At 29.4% G+C, this 20,848-nt stretch overlaps 1 protein-coding gene across 1 annotated transcript in view; it reads right to left on the bottom strand.

Moving 5' to 3' along the window:
* Positions 1–15,066: 15,066 nt before the first annotated feature.
* LOTGIDRAFT_172332 (hypothetical protein) overlaps positions 15,067–20,848 on the bottom strand; it is a gene marked incomplete at both ends in the record, with an annotated part of 37,627 nt that continues 31,845 nt past the window's right edge. The window contains 3 exons of the mRNA XM_009049203.1: positions 15,067–15,134; positions 17,758–17,806; positions 18,009–18,032. Of these exons, the coding sequence (XP_009047451.1) occupies positions 15,067–15,134; positions 17,758–17,806; positions 18,009–18,032 (141 nt within the window). The remainder of the gene's footprint in view (positions 15,135–17,757; positions 17,807–18,008; positions 18,033–20,848) is intronic.

The following is a 20,848-nucleotide window of genomic DNA, read 5'->3' as shown; positions in this document are numbered from 1 at the left end:
GATCTTGATTATTATTATATCACCTTATAAACTTTGCACCTTCTGTATATCAAATATCTTAAAATGCCCCACATTTACACCTTACAACATTTTGTACATTTTCATGTGAATTACTAAATATTCTTAATCCAAACTTTTTAATGATAATATCAGTAGTTATATATAAAATTTAAGTCAGTTCATTTTAAAGTTACAATTCAGAATAAGGAGAAAGAAATCTGATAACTATGATGTGTGCTAGGAAACTAATTGTTTATATTTAAACTCAGTACTTGAACACTGTAGGTAATGCAATATGGCAAGTGTAATTTTTGGCATTGCCTGATAATTAGACAGGAATGCAGCAAGAAATTCAAAGTGTCAGGGTGAAGAAAAATTATTCTCAAAACACAACTCATTTTACTTTCATTTTATCTTTTGTTTAGTTCTAAAAATAGGCTACTTTCTTTCAGTCTTTTCTTTCAAATCTTTGTTTTGACTTTACAGGCAATAGTTTTTATTTTGACAGTAGGCCTATTCTTCTCCTCGTGTTACAATTAATCCCATGTTCACATCTGTGAAATAATAAAATTTTGGTCTTAAATGACTTGTTGAGTCGTTATAGTTGTGCCCCCCTTCAAAAATTCCCCCCACCTGAGACCCTGGGCTAGCTACAGGTCTAAATAGGACTAACATATCCAACTCATTTTGTTTCAAGTAAGTAAACTTTTGAAAAAATCAGTGTTGTTTGTCATGTTTCCAATATTAACCTACACAATGTAATGTGTATTTTGATGTGATGTGGTAATTATGCAAGACCGAAAATTTGCATCAAATTCATATTTTTGATAAGCCCATTGAATATTCATACCAAACTGTGTCATATCTCTATCATAAGTACTGTAAGTTCATTGCAATCTTGAATGTATCATATACCTCTATCATTATTCATTCATTCATTCATTCTTTTTGAAATTTAGATAACCTCTAGAAAGTGTGCAGCTATTTAAGACCGTTACAGAGCACAGCATGTTATAGAAGCGTTATTATGAAAACAGTATGTGTGTGATGTTACCGGATGCTATTCACTATGTTATTAAAATATATCAAACATAATAAATATCATAATATAACATCTAACATCAATAAATAACACCCTATAATATTGTCATTGCCATGGTTATCTATATAAACAAAATGGCTGACATCTTATTTCACTTACAAAACATGATCTCTCAAGAAAGCAAAAAATTGATATTTTTCGCTTTCATGTATAATGTATATAAACATACTTTGCAATGGTTTTTGTGTGGTTGAAATAGACACCAATTATCGCTGTTTTCCTGAAGTAATTTTTTGAATGAGCATCACATAATTTTGTGAAAAACTTTGAAATTTAATACTTAAAACATACCACATTAATTCTGAATCAAACTGAACAAGTTGTAACTTGGCAATTGGAATTCACCAGGATCTGTATAAATATTGTTGATATTTCTCAAACTCTTTTAACATGCACTTAGTATATTCATGAATAAATGCATGATATAGGCCTATGGTATTCCACTTTAGTGTGACTACAGGCTTCAGACAGCAAGATGTTTACATTGCTCATTTAAAATCTTTATGTAATTAGGATAGAATGAAATGTCTAAATGGTAGAAACTAAAGATGAGTGATGTGTAACCAGTGTTTTATCTTGTTTTAAAACTGCAATTCTACTTATTAAAATATATTAAAGGAATTGTAAGGAGGTTTTCTAAACTTTTTATGTGTATATGGTACACTGTTAGCATCAATTTGCACGGTTCCAATTTTCAATCAGACCATGTTGCAATTCCACTAAAACTAAAATGTTTATTACATTACTATGACAAACACTTCTGATTGTATCAAAGGACCTTTGCGTTGCGATAGTGACTTCATGAAACAGTTAGTTTAAGGGGAATTGCAAGAACTTCAAAAGTAGTACATTAAATTTGAATGGTGCAAATTGGCGTGAAACATGAAAAGAAAACCATATTTCCCTTAAATTACAATGGCATATAGGCCGACTGGAGAAAGTTTATATTTTGAATTGTTGAGTGATAATGATATATCATGACTTAGTCATTAGCAACATGTCATTCAAAAGATTCTAATATTCCTGTAAATGATGTAAAACCCACAGAAATAATAACTTTCTCACTATTAGTACCTTATTAATTCTTATCTTATTACCAGGTTAGTAATTAGTGGTTTTGACTAATTAGAGACTGTAATTATATATTACCAGTAGAGTTTATTAGTATTGACTGTTATTAGTTTTATAACAGAACAATGTGAAATATGATTTAAGACTAATTACTACCGGATTTATGTTTGTTATTGTTATAGATAGGAAATATATCCGTGGATGATATGATTATTAATTATAAAAAAAATAGTAATTAAAACAATACTTCATTTCTTTATTTTTCAATCATGGTGGAATTAGAGCTGTTTGTTTCATTTGCAACACAGCTTTTTAAATATCTAAAAGGATTTTAAATGCTTTTTTTAGCTAGATTTTGTTGACAGTATTGCAAGTTTTAAATAGTTCAGAAATCAAAATGAAATTTAAATGGTGCAAATTCCTTTGTTGAATACCATTCATGTTTTATCATTAAGATAAAGTCATTTTTTGTTGTGGTTTGAAAGCTTTATGGTCAGCTCTACCGTTTGGGAGGTAACAGTATTATGAACTTAACCAAATCTTTGTAACTGTGCATGTCCATGGATTTATCATGCAAACACCATTGCTAACATTTCTGAAAATGAACTTGAACATCGTGCAGAATTAAGGTTACTTTTACCTTTAGTTAGACAAGACTGGCAATTAAAGAAAGATCAACATGACACTAGCCGTGAGTTTATGATGTATAACTTGCATTTCAAAAGATTCATAATTGAAATATAGAAAAAAAAAAGAATTTGACGCATTTAGAGTACAAGTCAAAGGATGTAACCTTATGTTTTTTCCTGTGTCTCTAAACACTGTTTTTACACGTCTGGTTCCATTTTCAGCGTAACACAATATTCCATATGTTGTAGAAAACTATTACTGAAATGATAACAAGACTTCCAGGCGGTTCCACTTTATATAAATATATATCATTTGATAGGCTTTGTGTCTATTTACTTTTTTTTTCATCCTGTTTCTCTCTTCCCTCCAATATTACAAGAAATATATCAAAATGATAGAAATTACATAATTTTAACTTGGTAATAATTAGGACTGTATGGTACTAGACAACTTTTTGAAATGTTGAAAGTTGTTCTTTTCATTCAGAAATAAAAGACCACAATAGGCCTGCGGACAGTCATCAGAAATTTTCACTAACACAAAATCTCCACCAGCTCTGCCATTGATCTGGTTGTTTCTGGCTTACTTTGGTAATAAAGATTGACAATGATAGTTGGAAATCAAAAAAACTAGGCCAATGACACTTTCTGGAAACAATTATCCCATTGCACAACTCATGGTGTTGCTTATTTGCAGATCAGATCAGAGCAGAGCAGTATAGGTCCATAAAACAATTGAGTTATGGTTGACACATTTATACTAAGGGTTTAAGGTTTCATTTGACAAATCAGAAGGTGTGATTATATTGGAGGTAATTTACAACCCTGAGGTAGGAGTTTTAGAATCACCGAGTTTCAAGTAAAACAACATGTGCAACAAGTATGTGCATCATATTTATAGACATTCCTACTGGATGTTATAAAACATGTTTTCATCAATAAATGAAATGTTAAGGTTAAATATCAGATGATGTAAAATAACAATAGATATCAGAAACATATGTATACTTGTATAATAGTTTCTATTTATTTCTCAGATTCTGGACTTTTGTCATCATTATGGATTTTCAATATATTAACATGGGTTATGGTGTGAGGACCACGTTAACAATGCTGATATTTGTATCTGTCTGTAATAATTTCATTTTTATTAAAGACAAAAGACCTGCAGCTCCTCCAAAAAAGTGCCCAATGTAACTGAATATACTCAGTGTGTAATGTCATAGATTATTTATTACAACTTGTTTTATCAGTACTGCACTATCATGTTCATTCTACAATTCTTGAAATATTTTATGTCTAAACCTTGTGATGTTTCTACGATAGCAAAGATGCTAAAACCTGGGATCTGATCTTGGCTTTTTGCATGTCAATGATGCAGGTACGAGTTTGGCAGAATTTAGCTTTTTGTATTGGAAACCAGAGATCGCACCAGAGCAATTGTTCTAAAAATCACAGGCTTCTTTAGCCTATTCTGTCTATTTACTGGTGTAAAACTTCACTTTATCTTATTGAACCAAAAACTTTCTGTTTTCTAACCATTTATTCAGCAGTTGGATCTGTAACATACTTTGAAAAGATAAATGAATTAGACTCGTTGGTTTTAATATTATATTCAAACTATAAAACATGTATATTATATATTATTGTCTGATGGTGTTGGTTTTAAAAATATATTCAGACTATAAAACATGTATATTATATATTATTGTCTGATGGTGTTGGTTTTAATATTATATTCAAACTATAAAACATGTATATTATATATTATTGTCTGATGGTGTTGGTTTTAATATTATATTCAAACTATAAAACATGTATATTATATATTATTGTCTGATGGTGTTGGTTTTAAAAATATATTCAGACTATAAAACATGTATATTATATATTATTGTCTGATGGTGTTGGTTTTAATATTATATTCAAACTATAAAACATGTATATTATATATTATTGTCTGATGGTGTTGGTTTTAATATTATATTCAAACTATAAAACATGTATATTATATATTATTGTCTGATGGTGTTGGTTTTAATATTATATTCAAACTATAAAACATGTATATTATATATTATTGTCTGTTGGTTTTAATATTATATTCAAACTATAAAACATGTATATTATATATTATTGTCTAATGGTGTTGGTTTTAAAAATATATTCAAACTATAAAACATGTATATTATATATTATTGTCTGATGGTGTTGGTTTTAAAAATATATTCAGACTATAAAACATGTATATTATATATTATTGTCTGATGGTGTTGGTTTTAATATTATATTCAAACTATAAAACATGTATATTATATATTATTGTCTGATGGTGTTGGTTTTAATATTACATTCAAACTATAAAACATGTATATTATATATTATTGTCTGTTGGTTTTAATATTATATTCAAACTATAAAATATGTATATTATATATTATTGTCGGATGGTGTTGGTTTTATGTGTGGAAAACGTAATTGAGTGTTGTTATACCATTTTTCAGGAATACTAATGGACGAAGTTATAAATAAACATTTCTACAAAAGCATTACACATATAAATGAGGTTTAGGTTGAATAAAGATAACACATTAATAGGTTCAGATCAATAAGCTTTTATTGACAGATCTGACTTGATTCCTGACACAATGAATTTTAACACCAATATTAGGTCAACATTGCCAGCTATTTTTTCTAAACCTTTGTCTCCAGCAATGTTTGTTTTCACCTGTTCTGCATCGAAACTTGACAATATCGAAAAGTTTTGTGGCAGCCTAGAGGACAAACATTAAAAAGTTGCTAAAATGTTTTGCGATCGATTCATGTCAAAGTTTTTATTGTAAGTTTATTGAAAGAAGACTTTACACTTGTTCTATAACAGCTTTGTTAATTCATTAGTAAATAATTCAATAAGAGCTGTAAAATCTTGTTGTAATGTTTCATTATTTTGTTAGGTTGGTATTTACAACTCAACATTAAATATGTACAGAAGTATGTAGTCTTATACCGTTCATAAGCATTGAAATCTTACAAGTTAGCATTGTAATTCTACTGAAACATTGTAATCTTACTGAAACATTGTAATCTTACTGAAACATTGTAATCTTACTGAAGCATTGGAAATCTTACAAGTTAACATTATAATCCTACTGAAACATTGTAATCTTACTGAAACATTGTAATCCTACTGAAACATTGTAATCTTACTGAAATATTGGAAATCTTACAAGTTAGCATTGTAATTCTACTGAAGCATTGTAATCTTACTGAAGCATTGTAATCTTACTGAAACATTGTAATCCTACTAAAACATTGGAAATCTTACTGAAATATTGTAGTCTGACTGAAACATTGTAATCCTACTGAAACATTGTAATCTTACTGAAATATTGTAATCTTACTGAAGCATTGTAATCTTATTGAAACATTGTAATCCTACTGAAACATTGTAATCTTACTGAAATATTGGAAATCTTACAAGTTAGCATTGTAATTCTACTGAAGCATTGTAATCTTACTGAAGCATTGTAATCTTACTGAAACATTGTAATCCTAATAAAACATTGGAAATCTTACTGAAATATTGTAATCTGACTGAAACATTGTAATCCTACTGAAACATTGTAATCTTACTGAAGTATTGTAATCTTACTGAAATATTATAATCTCACTGAAAACATTGTAATCTTACTGAAACATTGTAATCTTACTGAACTCATTAATGAAACATTGTAACTGTAACTGAAGCATTAGAATTGTAATAGTAAGCATTTTAAACTGAATGAAATTTTGTACTCTTACAATGGAAACAATGTATTTTGCACTAAATGAAGAGCAATGACTCGAGAAAAGAATTCAATCAGAATATAAAGACAACCTACTCAATGAAATACAACTTGAAAAGAGAAGTTTTATCTATTCACTCATCTGGAAGCTCAAGTTCATTTGTAATGGGGAGGAAAATTTCAATAGATTTGAACTTGTTTTTCCATTTAAGCATAAAAAATTGAATATTGTTTTGAATTCCTGTGGGAAACTACTCAAGCTGAAATTATTGGATTTATTTATGGTTTAAAACAAAGAAAGAGTATCCAGTGCATATACTTATTTAAGTTAATGTTGTAGTATAATAATTATAATAGAGATTCTAACAATACTACCTGTTAATTGATGTTTTGATATAACAATAGAAATTTTTTAATAGTCTTAAAAGTATGCTACCATTTTATTTTTAAATTCAGGCGTATCTGACTACAGTGAGAAATTGTTCATTTTAGGTAGAAGCAGTTGTTTAAGTGTACGTATATTTTTAAACTAGGAGCCCAAGGCCTTGGTCTCACTTTAAACTTGGTGAAAAAAAAAAGGTTAGTTATTAGCTACGCTTATTTTCTATTAAAAAGTTCAGTCAAATTCTGTGAAATTCTGTGAAAATTAAAAAAGTGGTAATGTCTCTTTGATAACTATTTCCCAATCCAGGTAACCTATTGTGTACTGTTCATTGTGGTCAGCAATGAATGCAATAACATCAAGGTAGGATTGAAGTGTTTTCCATATGGTGTTCGTCAACTATGTTGACAGAACCTTTCAAATCACCTGTATATAATCCCTTTATTATTATCATGTGTGTCTTTGTCCCTGATAGCTACCCACAGTGGCTAAATAACTAGGTACTAGGTATTTAGGCTAAAAATTAAAAAAAAACAAATGTTCTGAGATACTGGTATACCACAAAAGATACCACTTCCTACCCACTTTTTTGGTAAATCAAATTTTACCTGTCATTTTTATGTGAATTTGAATATTGAATTCACAATGGTGAAAAAATGCAATCATAGATTGAGTGCAATTTTTTTATTTTTCATATGAAAGACTTTGCCAGTTTCTTAACAAAGTCATTACAATAACATTTTAAAGCTGATTTTCAAATTCAATACAAATAGGGCTGTTTAATTGCTGCTGCTGTGGGCATATAACACTTTGCTTAGCAAATCTGAGGATGACAAAGAGTGGTATAAAAAAAAATCTAAATTGTTTGACATAATTTGCTCTTTCACAAGATAAATTAACCATTCCTAAAGATGAAATTTTCATTTGGAAAGGACAAAGGTCCAAATTTTGAAAAAATCTTAGAAATAGCTATGAAATATTTATTTCATTAATCATAAATTGTAAACAGCATACAAAAACCATGTCTCTTTTTTCAAATTCTGACATTTATTTATGGTTAAGAAGGAAGAAAAAGTCCATAAAATTTGAAGAACAATGCTCTAATGGCATTAAAGACTAATATTGTTCTACTCACACCTTTGTTCCATAGGGCAATATTAAAGAAGGTTTGTATAGGTTAGAAACAATAGAAATATTGAATAAATATCATCTTATTCTCTCTTATAATGCTTTCACACAATAGACGTTGAAATATTTTCTTTGAGGTAGAAAAAATGTACACAATGGATTCTTCTGGCATGAAAAATGTAATGATTTATTTTAAAGGGATGTACATTCTAAAAGTGTGAGATATTTTTTTCTTTTATGTTATGTATGGCACTTGAAGAGATGCAACTAATGTTAGAAAATTGAAGAACCTATAAAAATTATATTAGAAATCATGTAGAGGATTGATTAAAAAAAATATTTTAATATCTTTAGATATGTAACATTCACCTGATTATACAATTTTACTCTTGATGATACTAGAGAATTTAGTGTTTTTCTTCAGAGGGACATGTTGAGCAATCATATTGTAGTCTCATAAATTAGTAATAGTGTTCACAGCTCACCATCTAAAATTGAGTCTTCACATTCTTCTGTTTAGAATTATCTTTGTTTAAAAGTTAAAATGACAACTCATCTTTTCTTGAAAAACCACCACATATAGAAAGAACATAAAGTGAAACTTTTAGTTTGAAGTATATTTGAAGGGATTATTAAATTTTTGTGCAGTTCTACTTGTTCTGTAGATTATTTACATATACTCAAGACTCAAATCAACCTCTAAAAATTTAGAACCATGACCTTTAATAGAAAAAAATGTTCTAACTATCAGTCTGAAGTCAGCAGGTTTTGGACTATGATACCCCATGTGGAGTATTATGAACATTATATTCAGGTGTATATATATAGATATAGTTGTATATAATACACAGTTAGATTGTAAAGTACTGAATATTGAGTATTATATAATATATGGTGTAATGTAATTTTGAAAATACATCTGACTTTTTAACATTTAATTTAGTACAGTATTCACAGAAATATACACTATATTATGTAGTGTGTAATTGGTGAAATTTTGCCAGATAGTGTTCTGTACTTGTAGCACACAAGGCCTTGTTTTTTCATATCAAAACCAACAACAAGAAACTTACAAGTCAGTACATCACTGATGAAGAGAAAAAAAAAATCAATTTTCCACCTATGTTGGTATTGAATAACAACATCTCTGGTTTTTGCAAGCACCTCTCCCACAGTCTTTGCTACTTAACCCCACATCTCTGTACAAATCAGGCAATTTTTATCACTAAGATTCAAAATGGGATAAGAGTTTGGTGCAGGAAAGGTATAAGGAAGTGGGCGGTAATGTTTTATTCAAAAGTTGAAAACACATCAAAAACAATCAGATTAAAAGAAAAAATTGGAGTTTCTGTTTTTACTGTGACTATTAATTCACATAAAAACATTGGTGATAATGGAAGCATGGGAGAAGATGATAATAAGTATATAAATCTAATATGATAGAGTAGTTGCCATGGAAACATGACATTCATATCATATCAATGTTAATCTTATTAAACTCTGATTTTTTTCTCTACATTTCATGAACGTGAAAATGGAATTTGAAACTTTATGTCAATAATGATATGACAGCAGAACATGACATCAGATTTAACTTTAGAATAATGTCAATTGACATCAAGTCTTAACCTTGATTCTACTTTTGAAAGAACTGAATCCATATATGATTTGATTCATCATGAAAATTATTAATTAATTTTTAAAGCGTGGAACATGATCAGATGAATGAAACATTTAAAATGAAGATCATGACCAGTAGATCAGACTGAAATGGGTTGCAAGTCTGAATTTATGATCAGTAATTTATGATCTCAATCATCCCTATAGCTTAATGAAATGAAACCATAATGTTTGTTTTGATTATGAAAATGTTCAGAATGTATAACCTTATGATCACAGCCCAACATTTTTAAGGTTCAAAGTTCCAGTAACATAGAAATACTCTAGATGCGTAACTGAACATTATGAAAATCTTTGAGTCTTTGTTGGTATTAGATTTTCACATTAACTAATGAAATAAAAGAACTTAAAGAAAAAGGTTTAAAGTTAAACTGTTAGACACAATATATGGGGTATATATTGAAATATGTTTATAATAAGAACCAGGTTAAAACTGATTGTAAGGGTTAAAAAAAAACTGTAAAAACTTTTTAAAATTAATAAATGCTCCCTCTATTCACATTAATGTAGGACGTAAAACTCCATTCATTTCATTTTCTATTTACATTAATGAAACATCAAGAATGATCTAACAATGTTCATGAAAATGGTTAAATCTGTAGTCCAAAGAGGGATTATCCCAGATATAAATTTTAATAACCGCTCCCTTTAATGTGATAGTGAACTTTAACATTGTGCTTCATAAATGGGAGACATATTATTTGTCAATCTTCAAATTTGTGCCAAAAAACTCAATTTATTGACTTCTGAGTCTGAAATATTCCTGAGCTTTGGTGGTAGACAGATGTTATCTAACTATGAATTAAGTACTAATTTCAGAAGATATTGTCTAGAAGAACTGTGTAATATTATCTGATATCTATAGAATATTAATAATATATATTATAGACGTTCATTTCCTGTCTTCTCTCTTTCCTTTATCTGAACTTCATTAATTCTAACCTTCCCCTATTGCTAACTCCAACTTGGGATTAGATCTAGCTTAAAGTATGCCAGCCACTAATGAGTAGTTAAGCTCTGAAAACTTCCTGTGGTAATTAGTAGTATTGAAATGTCTCAGGACACAGGATCAAAGTATGGAATTACCAGGATGTCAGTTTTTCATTTTCTTTTTGTACCATATAATATTCTATTATATCATATGATTAGAGTACATACATCATGTAGCATAATATATACTTTAAAATGACAGATTCACCTTCCATTTGACGAATCATATCTTAGTCTCATAAACATAATCCTTTGTATCTCATCAGTAATAGTGATCACAGCTTACCATCAATATTTGAGCCTTCAATTCCATGTGTGTCCAGAATTATGCTTGAAAGTTAAAATGATGCCTGGTCTTTTATTGGTACTCTTCTAGTTTGAAGCATATTTGGAGGGACTATGCAATTTTCACGAATTTTGGGTAATTCTAAAGATTCTTTTTATATTCAAGATCCAATTCAAGCCTTGAAAATGGCAAATCATGGCCTTTAAATATATTGTACAACTATAAAAATACATCCATCATAAATATAAAGTACCTTTAATACTTTCTGATACCTAAATGCTATAGTACCTAAACTGTTGATAAAGTCACATTTACAACGGCTAAGAGGAATAAAGTGTTTTAGAAGGTTTTAACATGGCCTGGATCACTGTAGACCTACCACAGTTAAAAATTATATATTGTTTTATGAATTTATATGTTAGGAGATACAGAAAGATCTGTTTTCTATCAGCAATTCTTTTAAAAAGTTCTGCATTAACTTACAAAGAATTAAAATGAAACATTGATGTATTATTTGGTTTTATAATGCTGTAATTTGGTCTGTAAAATTTAACATGCTCTTTGAAGACAGAAACAAGTATTTCCTTTTACTTGACTAGAGATTATAGTTCTTATAGACACACATTTAGGTATAATGTTTTTGGTGAATATTCTGTATGAAAGGCCAAAATTCTAGACATCCATTTCAGGACTTTAATCAGACATGGCTGGCACATATTGCTAAATAAAATTTGTAAGGCATGCTGCTTATTTGTAAATTCTAAAATATACAACTTGAGCCTTGTCTTAGGAGTAACTTCTGGCAGTGCAAGAAAGAAGATTAAGATTTCCTTTGATATCAGAAGCTTTTTATTATTAAGAATATATCTGTTTATTAGTCAGACATATAAACAATAATTATAAATAGGGTTCATTTCTCAGACCATATGGTAGAGAGCTTAGAAATATCATCTCTATTATGCTCTAATCCTAATTTCATATATCTAAATTACCATGATTTATAAATTCTTCTTGTTTGATTTATGTACGACCACTGGTGATTACAGACCTAGCTTCATTAAATCTCTATCATAATCTGGCCTGGTCACATGTCAGGTCTAATCAGAGAAATAACTGACCAGGTGAAACAATGCATGTCGTCTGTCCACACCTGGGTCTTGTCAAATGACCATTGTCTACCACTAATACCTGTAAACTTACCCCATACTGCTAACTAATCAATTTAGTCGTGTGCCTATTATTAAGGGAGATAATAGGGGTCGTGTGCCAAGGGAAAGCTATGAACAACAAAGTTTTTGTCAGGTGAGCGGCGGTCTATACTATCTGATCACAAGAAGTCAAGGGGCGTGAATCATGGGATTAAAATTAGCTAGTATTTGGATTGCAATTACCCATCAAGTGTGAACCTTATTCTCTTTGTGTAAATTGCATAATTAACATCTCAGTTTGTTTCGACTGGGAAACTTCTGCTGGTTAGCAAATTGAGTTGGTGGCCCTAATAAATAATGGCGGCCACAATAATGATTTTATAGAGGATGTTGAATAATAGATGTGAAAAGGAACTCGGCAGGAATTGATAGTGTCTAGGTATTTTTACTCTATTAATTATTAATCAACAGTAATAACTGTAACTGGTCACATTAACATCACACTATATAAATAGAAATATCAAAAATCACAACTTTCATCATCTCATCTCAATACAACCTTAAATCACATCCATTACATCCTTCCTATATCACACATCACATCATTTAAAGGACTTACAAGCATTCTCTGATCTTGAAAGGAATTTAATCCTCCAAATATGGCTAACCACATCTCATTTTAAAATTATTTATAATCTGTGATCCCAGCTGAAAAGCTGTTAGAGCAAATATTGAATCACTTTGAGACTTCAATCCCACCTTTCTTCACTAATTACTCATCACCCAAATTAGATCGCCAAAAATTCTATCTCTGGGTTATTTTGTGATGTTACACAAAGTTGTCAACTCATATGTGTAGGTACTGTTCACTTTGGCATTGTAAAATTTAGACAAGAAATATCAAGAAGGAGGGCCATAGTTCAATAGTTCTTATGTGAAAAGGACACCCTATCCATTAACATAATCTTTAATTTAGAAAAAGTTTTTGTATAATGAAATTGTCAAAAAGGTAAAAAACACAATAAAATTTGAAAATCTATTAAACCATATTAAATTGATAAAAATCTTGATAAATATGACACAATGAAATTATTCCGGGCCCTGAAGCAATTTGTTTATTGTAATGGAACACTTCGCTAGACAGATTTTTTGGCGACATTATCTTCAAAACTCATTATTCTAATCACAAAGCCAATGGAGCTTTGACTAATTCTTTACTTATTAATGTTTGAGAGGAGATGTAGTGGTTTTAAAGATAGTTTGTCAGGCAAGTTAACATACGTCCAATAGCACCTGTTATAAAAGATATCATTGTCAATATTCCTCAATTTGAAATTTTTCATATATATAAAACTTATATCATATACATATCAGTTTACAGGGTATATATACAGAGTTTTCCTCAAAAACAATAACCAAAATTCATCAAACTATCAAAATCCTCAATATATGAAATTTAACTTGCGTAACAAATTTGATTAGATCTCATTCCATGTCACTGAACAACTCATGTTTTTCTTTAGAATTTATTTTGGGATAAAAAATATCCAACACCCATACTAAACTAAAATACATTTCTTAAGAGTCATGTCAGTTTCTGGTACAGCATCAAGTTAAGATAAAAATTTAACTAGCCATCTTCTACAAACAAAAAAACTTATATATTTGCATTGAAAACTGCTGGTATTGAATTTTGATACATTCTGAATTAATGAACGCCAATTATTCATTGCCTGATCGGATTTGAAGGAATTATATTTATTTTTTGTGTATATTTTGAAAAATATAAGACTCATCAATATCTTACAAATTTAAGAAGATTTAAATATTAAATATTGGTAATCATGTATTTTCTGTGACTAACTTCAAGATCAGATGACAATATTTGGCAGCCATATTGGATTCACAAGTCTGAATAAAATCATTGATTTATAAAGAAGAATTATTAGGGATTAGGTAAAAGAAAAAAATGTCATTGGCACCGAATACAGAAAGACCTCCAAGCCATAAATCAATAATGTCCCTGACCTTCCAGGAAGATTTATTGGCAGAATTATCTGGCAGGTTCCAATCAATATCTCTTCTTTCTACCAACCTGAACACACTGTCACTAATAACTTGAAATTGACAAGGCTGTACAGTAAACTCTAGACACTTGCCTCTCATGCATGCAACACTGTCACTTCCAATCAGTATGCAGGAATTTTTCTAGAACTTTGGCATCCTTTCAAATGAAAATGGCTGCCTTTGGGCTCATTCATTATAAGTCTTAGACACGTTTCCAAATTAGTTTAACTGCAGGGTAGGATGGAGTATTTCTATTTGAACTCATTTTAAATTATTCCAGCTAAATTGAAAGGCATTGTCTTTGAGCTTAGATTAGAAGTGTCCCTGGGGGTCACTGATGAATATAAAAAGAGTCCCCCATATTTCAACATTTCACTGTCAGAATTTTTAATTTGGTTATTTATCTTTACTGTGAATATTCAGTTTCTTAATTTAAACTTCATACAAAATTAATATGGATCTAGTTGACAAAAAAAATTTCAAATAGTTGTTTCTATAAATAGTTTCCTTCTCTGAAGGCTTTCTGAAAATGATGCAAGGACAAACTCAAATGACTCAGTGAGGCAATATATGAATTGGCAGGTGGTTATGTACAATGTCCTAAAAGACTAATATAAGTTGTCCTGTTTGGGGAAAAATGACAGAAATGGTGACATAATAGTTATCGAATACCCTTTTAATAAAAGAAATCTAAGAAAAAAAAAAACATTGCAGAACAACCAGACAATTTTCATTTTATTCTTCTGTTTATTCTGAAAACAGACTAAACAGCAACTTTGAAATAAATAATTCTTGCTTCTAATGAATTTCATTTTCATCATAATTTCTATCTTTGATGATTGCATAAGAATTGACTTTCATCATATCTGGAATGGAAATATGGTTGATTGAATGTGAATGACAGTTGATACAAGGAAATCTCAATAATTTGTTAAACATTACCGTACTTGAATAATGCTCAACTTATTATTACCAAACTGAATGACGCTCTCATTACATCTCATAAATAGGAATTGTTATTCATATTTAGTGAGAAATGAATTGTTATCTATTGCCAAACTGAACATAAAACTCTGTTTTTATATGAGGCCACATTACAGATTCTGTTCCACATCTGAGTTGACCTTGAGAGAATTTACCTGTTTACCTTTTAGTTAAATCAACTGTTCTAAGAACTTTTTTTAAATTTGGGCAAGCTTTATTGTGAAGAAACAACAATGGTCCTAGAATTCCATTAGGCATGTGCAATAAACCACTCACAGAAGGCTTGCCAATGACAATACACCAGTTTATGCAGTCCATTCTGAGAATGGTTATCTGTTAACATCTGAAATAATTTTTGTTTTGTAGAAAAGGGTTCAAATGAGTGAAATTCCATGACCTCTAACAATCCGATTTTAAATTCAAGTATTTACAATACCAATTGCAGAATTTTAATCTGGCTTTAGCTATTTTAATCCATCTTATCTAAGACTTTATGGTAATTTTTATAACTTGAAATCTATGAAAATTGGGAGTTAATCTATGTGTTATTGAGCTTCAAGTCCTATAGATTCTAAAAATCACAGGATTAAACCAAGAAAAATCTTGACTTAAGATGGAGCCTTGAGGCCAATCTTTGATTACTAAGCTGGCTTCCAACATAAAAAAAAAGTTTTCTTCAGGCTAAAAAGAAAAAAATCTTGACATAACTTTGGTCATCCTAATAAGATTGGATGATCATGGTTCTCCTGTGGGCAATTTCAGCAAACCAACTAATTTTTGTCTCCATTCAGAGGCAAGTTGATCGATTGATTTGACTTCTGGAAACTGATACAGAAATTACAGACTTGAAAGAATCTTTAAGGTTTACTGATGGTTTGAACTAGGCCAGTATATTGGTATTTTGTTCAATAACAAAAGGATAGACATGACAAATCAAGCAACTTTTTATCCCAAATTAACTCTTCTTCAAAGAAGTTTTTCTTTCTGTTATTTTTCCTTAATGGAATTTTTATTCCACAAATTGATACAATTTCAGCATAGATCACATCAATTTGGTGTCCTGATGGAAACTTTATGGACAATTAACTCGATGATAAAAACTTGGTTTTGTCATGAATATACCAACTATTAGAATTAATGAGAAGTAAGCACTATGACCTCAGACAGACCTCATATTAGGAGCACAGTTTGATGTTAAAATCATGTTTGTCTGAATGAAGTAAAAAAGTCTGTGTGGAAATGTGGACACTTTGAAAAAAATACAAGAAAGGCATTCAGTATTCAAAAACAGCTTAGAAACATCTAGATTCTAATCACATAGTGGAGAATAAAAATAATGAAATGAAATGGAATTGTACGTCTCTGCACCATGTGGGCTAATGAAGCACAAAGCAAAATTACAGGCAATTACATATTGGCAATACTTCATCAGATGAAATAATGGTTAAGATGTTTAAATGGTGATGTTTTTAGAAGCATGAAATTTTTTTACTTTGTCATCAAAGAAATATTTATTTTGTAAGACAGTTATAAAGTTGAGATATCTGGTGGTATTTATTAGAACTTGTCTCAATTCAATTGTCAGAGCTGTAGAGTAACAGAAATAAATTAAATAATTCAGACACTTTGTCTGATAAACATCAAACTAATTGGCCCTTTTTTTGTCAGATATTAGAGCCATCCAACTAAAATCATGAAAATAATTGAGGAAATGGTCAATATTGTTGAAGAAGGTTCAACAATTTTACGTGCAGTCCAACATTTTATTTGATTGCAAGTGTTGTGACTTGAATAAAGGACATTATGATTGCAGACTAGCTTCTTAAAAAAACTAACAAGTATTCCTGTTAAATCAATTCCGCATTTTAGCAGACAGTTCGACAGCTGCATAATAGGACCAAAATTAGAGTACGGAAACTTCCCAAGGAATGTCTGATAAGAATGAGACTACGGATATCCTCTATCATAACTAAGGAATTAAGATTCTGGTCATATAAAATAGTGGAAGGAAAGGAAATTGAATCAGCAGGCTAGTTAATTGATAAGATAATGCATCCATTATAGTCCTCAAATTTATTTTCTGGTTTATAAACTAGAATCTTTGTGAGTTTGAATAATCCAAACTTATCTTAGATCAAATAGGTTCATTTGAAATACCTTGTTAAACATCCACTAAAGTATATCTCCAATTAGGGACTTTTGTGTTGGTTTTCGTGTGCAATTTAATCATAGATATTATTTTGTACATGCATATTCTTAAACACAATACTTCAATTCTTAAGACATACTGTAATCTGATTGGTTTACAAATGAAATTCAAAACCAATTTTAGTAAACGACCAATCAGAAAAAGATGGTTAAAATTATGTTATCGTGTTTAAGGAAATGTGTAAGGTAATGTAGTTGACTATGATACAAGTATATGTCATGCCATACCATTATCCTCCAAAATAATGCCACCTGCCACATAGTACTGGATTAAGGAGAGATATAAAGATGACTTACCTGACCGACTCTCACTATCAGCTGGTTTAACTTGGATTGGACGGTTCATCTGAAAAGTACAGAAACATTTATCAAAATTTTTCAAAATTTTGGAGTTTGAAAAATAAGGGCTTCTTCTTATCAGGAATAAGTAAAAACTTGTTTCAACTGAGAAGTGATTAGAAATTAGAAAGAAATAATACATTATACCATATAAAGTTAATGCATATTGGCTTACGAATAAATATTAGGAAGGAAGTGTCTCTACTTACAGTGGTGATATAAGCTAATGAAGCCTGAATCATAAATAAATATAAGAAAATGTGTATATCGATATACCTTAATAAGCATTAGTTAAAAAGATAAATTGTATAAGAAATGTGTGTGGTTTAATTAGATTAAATCATATCTACTTTGTTTTCCAAACTTTCTAATTTTAAAATGTCTAATTTCTGATTATCTTTACAATGAAGTTTCTTTTTGAAACCTTCTGAAAGTAAATACTGAAATTTGTGGTGGGTTGATACAGCAATGTGCATGTAATTAACTTGAAACAATTTGCGTCAAAGTCAATTTACATTTGTAACAGTTGAAAATTCACAACATATCTGCTGCAGTTTGAAAAACAACAATTTGAAATTCTTTTAGAAACGTTATTTGAATTATTATCACTTAGGTGAAAATAGTCGAAGTTGTCATGGAAACATCTTTTCAATTTTACTTCCTAATAAAAAGAGTTACATGGGGTCATTTGCCTTCAAGGTAATTAGTGATAAAATGTGGTTATCACACAAATATTCATTCCTGACAATTTCTAAATTAGTTTTGAAGCATATGATTCTTGCTATAATTTTGAGTTTTTTGATTCAGAGCTTTCTGTATGGTACACCTTAATGTGTATTTTAAAAAGCCTTCAGAACCAGCTTGGCCTTAACTTTTTGAAACTTGAAGAGAATTGTAATTTTTTACGTAGAATTGTATTTCTACTCTTCAAAAGTAAATTATTAGATAATGTTTTTGGTTGAAGGATTGTTTCATATTTCAGTTTAAAAGATAAAATTCTGTAGTGAATATTAGACACTGTTCTAATGATGTTTTACTTAGAAAAAACATATCTGCCTCAACTGAAATTTTGAAAGTTCAAAGGAATATGATTTCCTCTATGCCATTAGAAGTAAATTATGATTCTTAATAATTGGATAGAATTTCATATTTATCTAATGGTCTCTATGGTACCCGACAGGTGTGTTATTTCTTATTTTCAGGTAATTTGTATTTGACATTTGTTAACTTGATAATAATGACTACTAATAACATGGGAGTAATGAGACAATGTAGTCTTCATCTATCACATTAAATAAGACCTTTACATCCAATACACTAATTACAAACAGTTTCCATAGAAACGCATTAACTTTTCCATTTTCTTTTCAAAAGAGCTTAATGTTTTCTAATCTATTTGTTATATATTTAAAGTTCATTAAAGGATTTTTTTGTTGATTTATTACTTAAAGCATATTGATTTTTATTAATGAGTAGTTTTGAAAGATTTCCAGTTAATGTCCTTCCCTCAAACTTGATTTAATGTACATCTTTAGAAAAGTACCCCATTATCCTTTGATTTACAATAAAGACTTTGATTTATGGAAATTCTTACATTGAAAATATCTTTTAATGTGCGTTGTTCTCAATTTATTGATGGACTGTCCATATTTCTAAGAAATATTCCATTAAAATAAGATTCTTTAGGATAGAAACTATACAGATAAAAAATGAATCTCTGCATAAGGTTATTTATAACAATTCTGTACAGTTATAAGTATCTCTGCATAAGGTTATTTATAACAATTCTGTACAGTTATAAGAATCTCTGCATAAGGTTATTTATAACAATTCTGTACAGTTATAAGAATCTCTGCATAAGGTTATTTATAACAATTCTGTACAGTTATAAGAATCTCTGCATAAGCTTATTTATAACAATTCTGTACAGTTATAAGTATCTCTGCATAAGGTTATTTATAACAATTCTGTACAGTTATAAGTATCTCTGCATAAGCTTATTTATAACAATTCTGTACAGTTATAAGTATCTCTGCATAAGCTTATTTATAACAATTCTGTACAGTTATAAGTATCTCTGCATAAGCTTATTTATAACAATTCTGTACAGTTATAAGAATCTCTGCATAAGCTTATTTATAACAATTCTGTACAGTTATAAGTATCTCTGCATAAGCTTATTTATAACAATTCTGTACAGTTATAAGTATCTCTGCATAAGCTTATTTATAACAATTCTGTACAGTTATAAGTATCTCTGCATAAGCTTATTTATAACAATTCTGTACAGTTATAAGAATCTCTGTATCTCTTAAAACTTGTAAATTAAAAAAAAATCTTTCTGGTTTTGGCTACTGAAATTTTGAATTGAAGTCCAACAATTTTTCAATTAAATTTACTTATTTCAATAAAGATTTTTTGGAAGCTTCTTAAGTGCTGGTACTCTGTGTACAAGATTGAATAATAGACTAATAACAATATTGACTAACTTCTATTTCAGTTTATTATCATGAATTGTTTCAATACATGTAAAAGAAAAAAGATATAATGTAGAAAAAAACAAAGATTTTTTAACTGAACTATTCTGAAACGACATATCCCAGATAATTTGATGCTGGTGATGATAAAACAGTGAATCCTGCTTATGCAACGACCTTTATTAGGCAATCATCTTCAGCTTTTAAATATAAATCACAACTGATAATCCCCCTATTACCAGATCGTAATTTAACAATATTCGAGAAGTCAACTGTCTGTAAAACAGATGAAGGTTGAAATCCATCTTTTTAAATAAATCTGGTTTACCATCTAGGTGACAAATCTTTTAAAAAAAGCAATCAAAGTATGCTTTAAGCTTTGTGGCAAGGATGCCAAGTTGACAAACCCAGTAGCAAACAGGCATCATTATTCTCTAATTGTTGATCAGAAAATCCCTTTAAAGACAGACGTTTAAAATGAAATATAGTGGCTACACTGTGTGATATTTTCTCCTTATAAGGCATTTAAACTTGGAAAGAAAAATGAAAAAAAAAATATCAAATTAGTTTGA

This window comes from Lottia gigantea (assembly GCF_000327385.1).
Source record: "Lottia gigantea unplaced genomic scaffold LOTGIsca_131, whole genome shotgun sequence".
Taxonomy (NCBI): Eukaryota; Metazoa; Mollusca; class Gastropoda; family Lottiidae; genus Lottia; species Lottia gigantea.
This window is presented reverse-complemented; position numbering and strand designations above follow the sequence as displayed.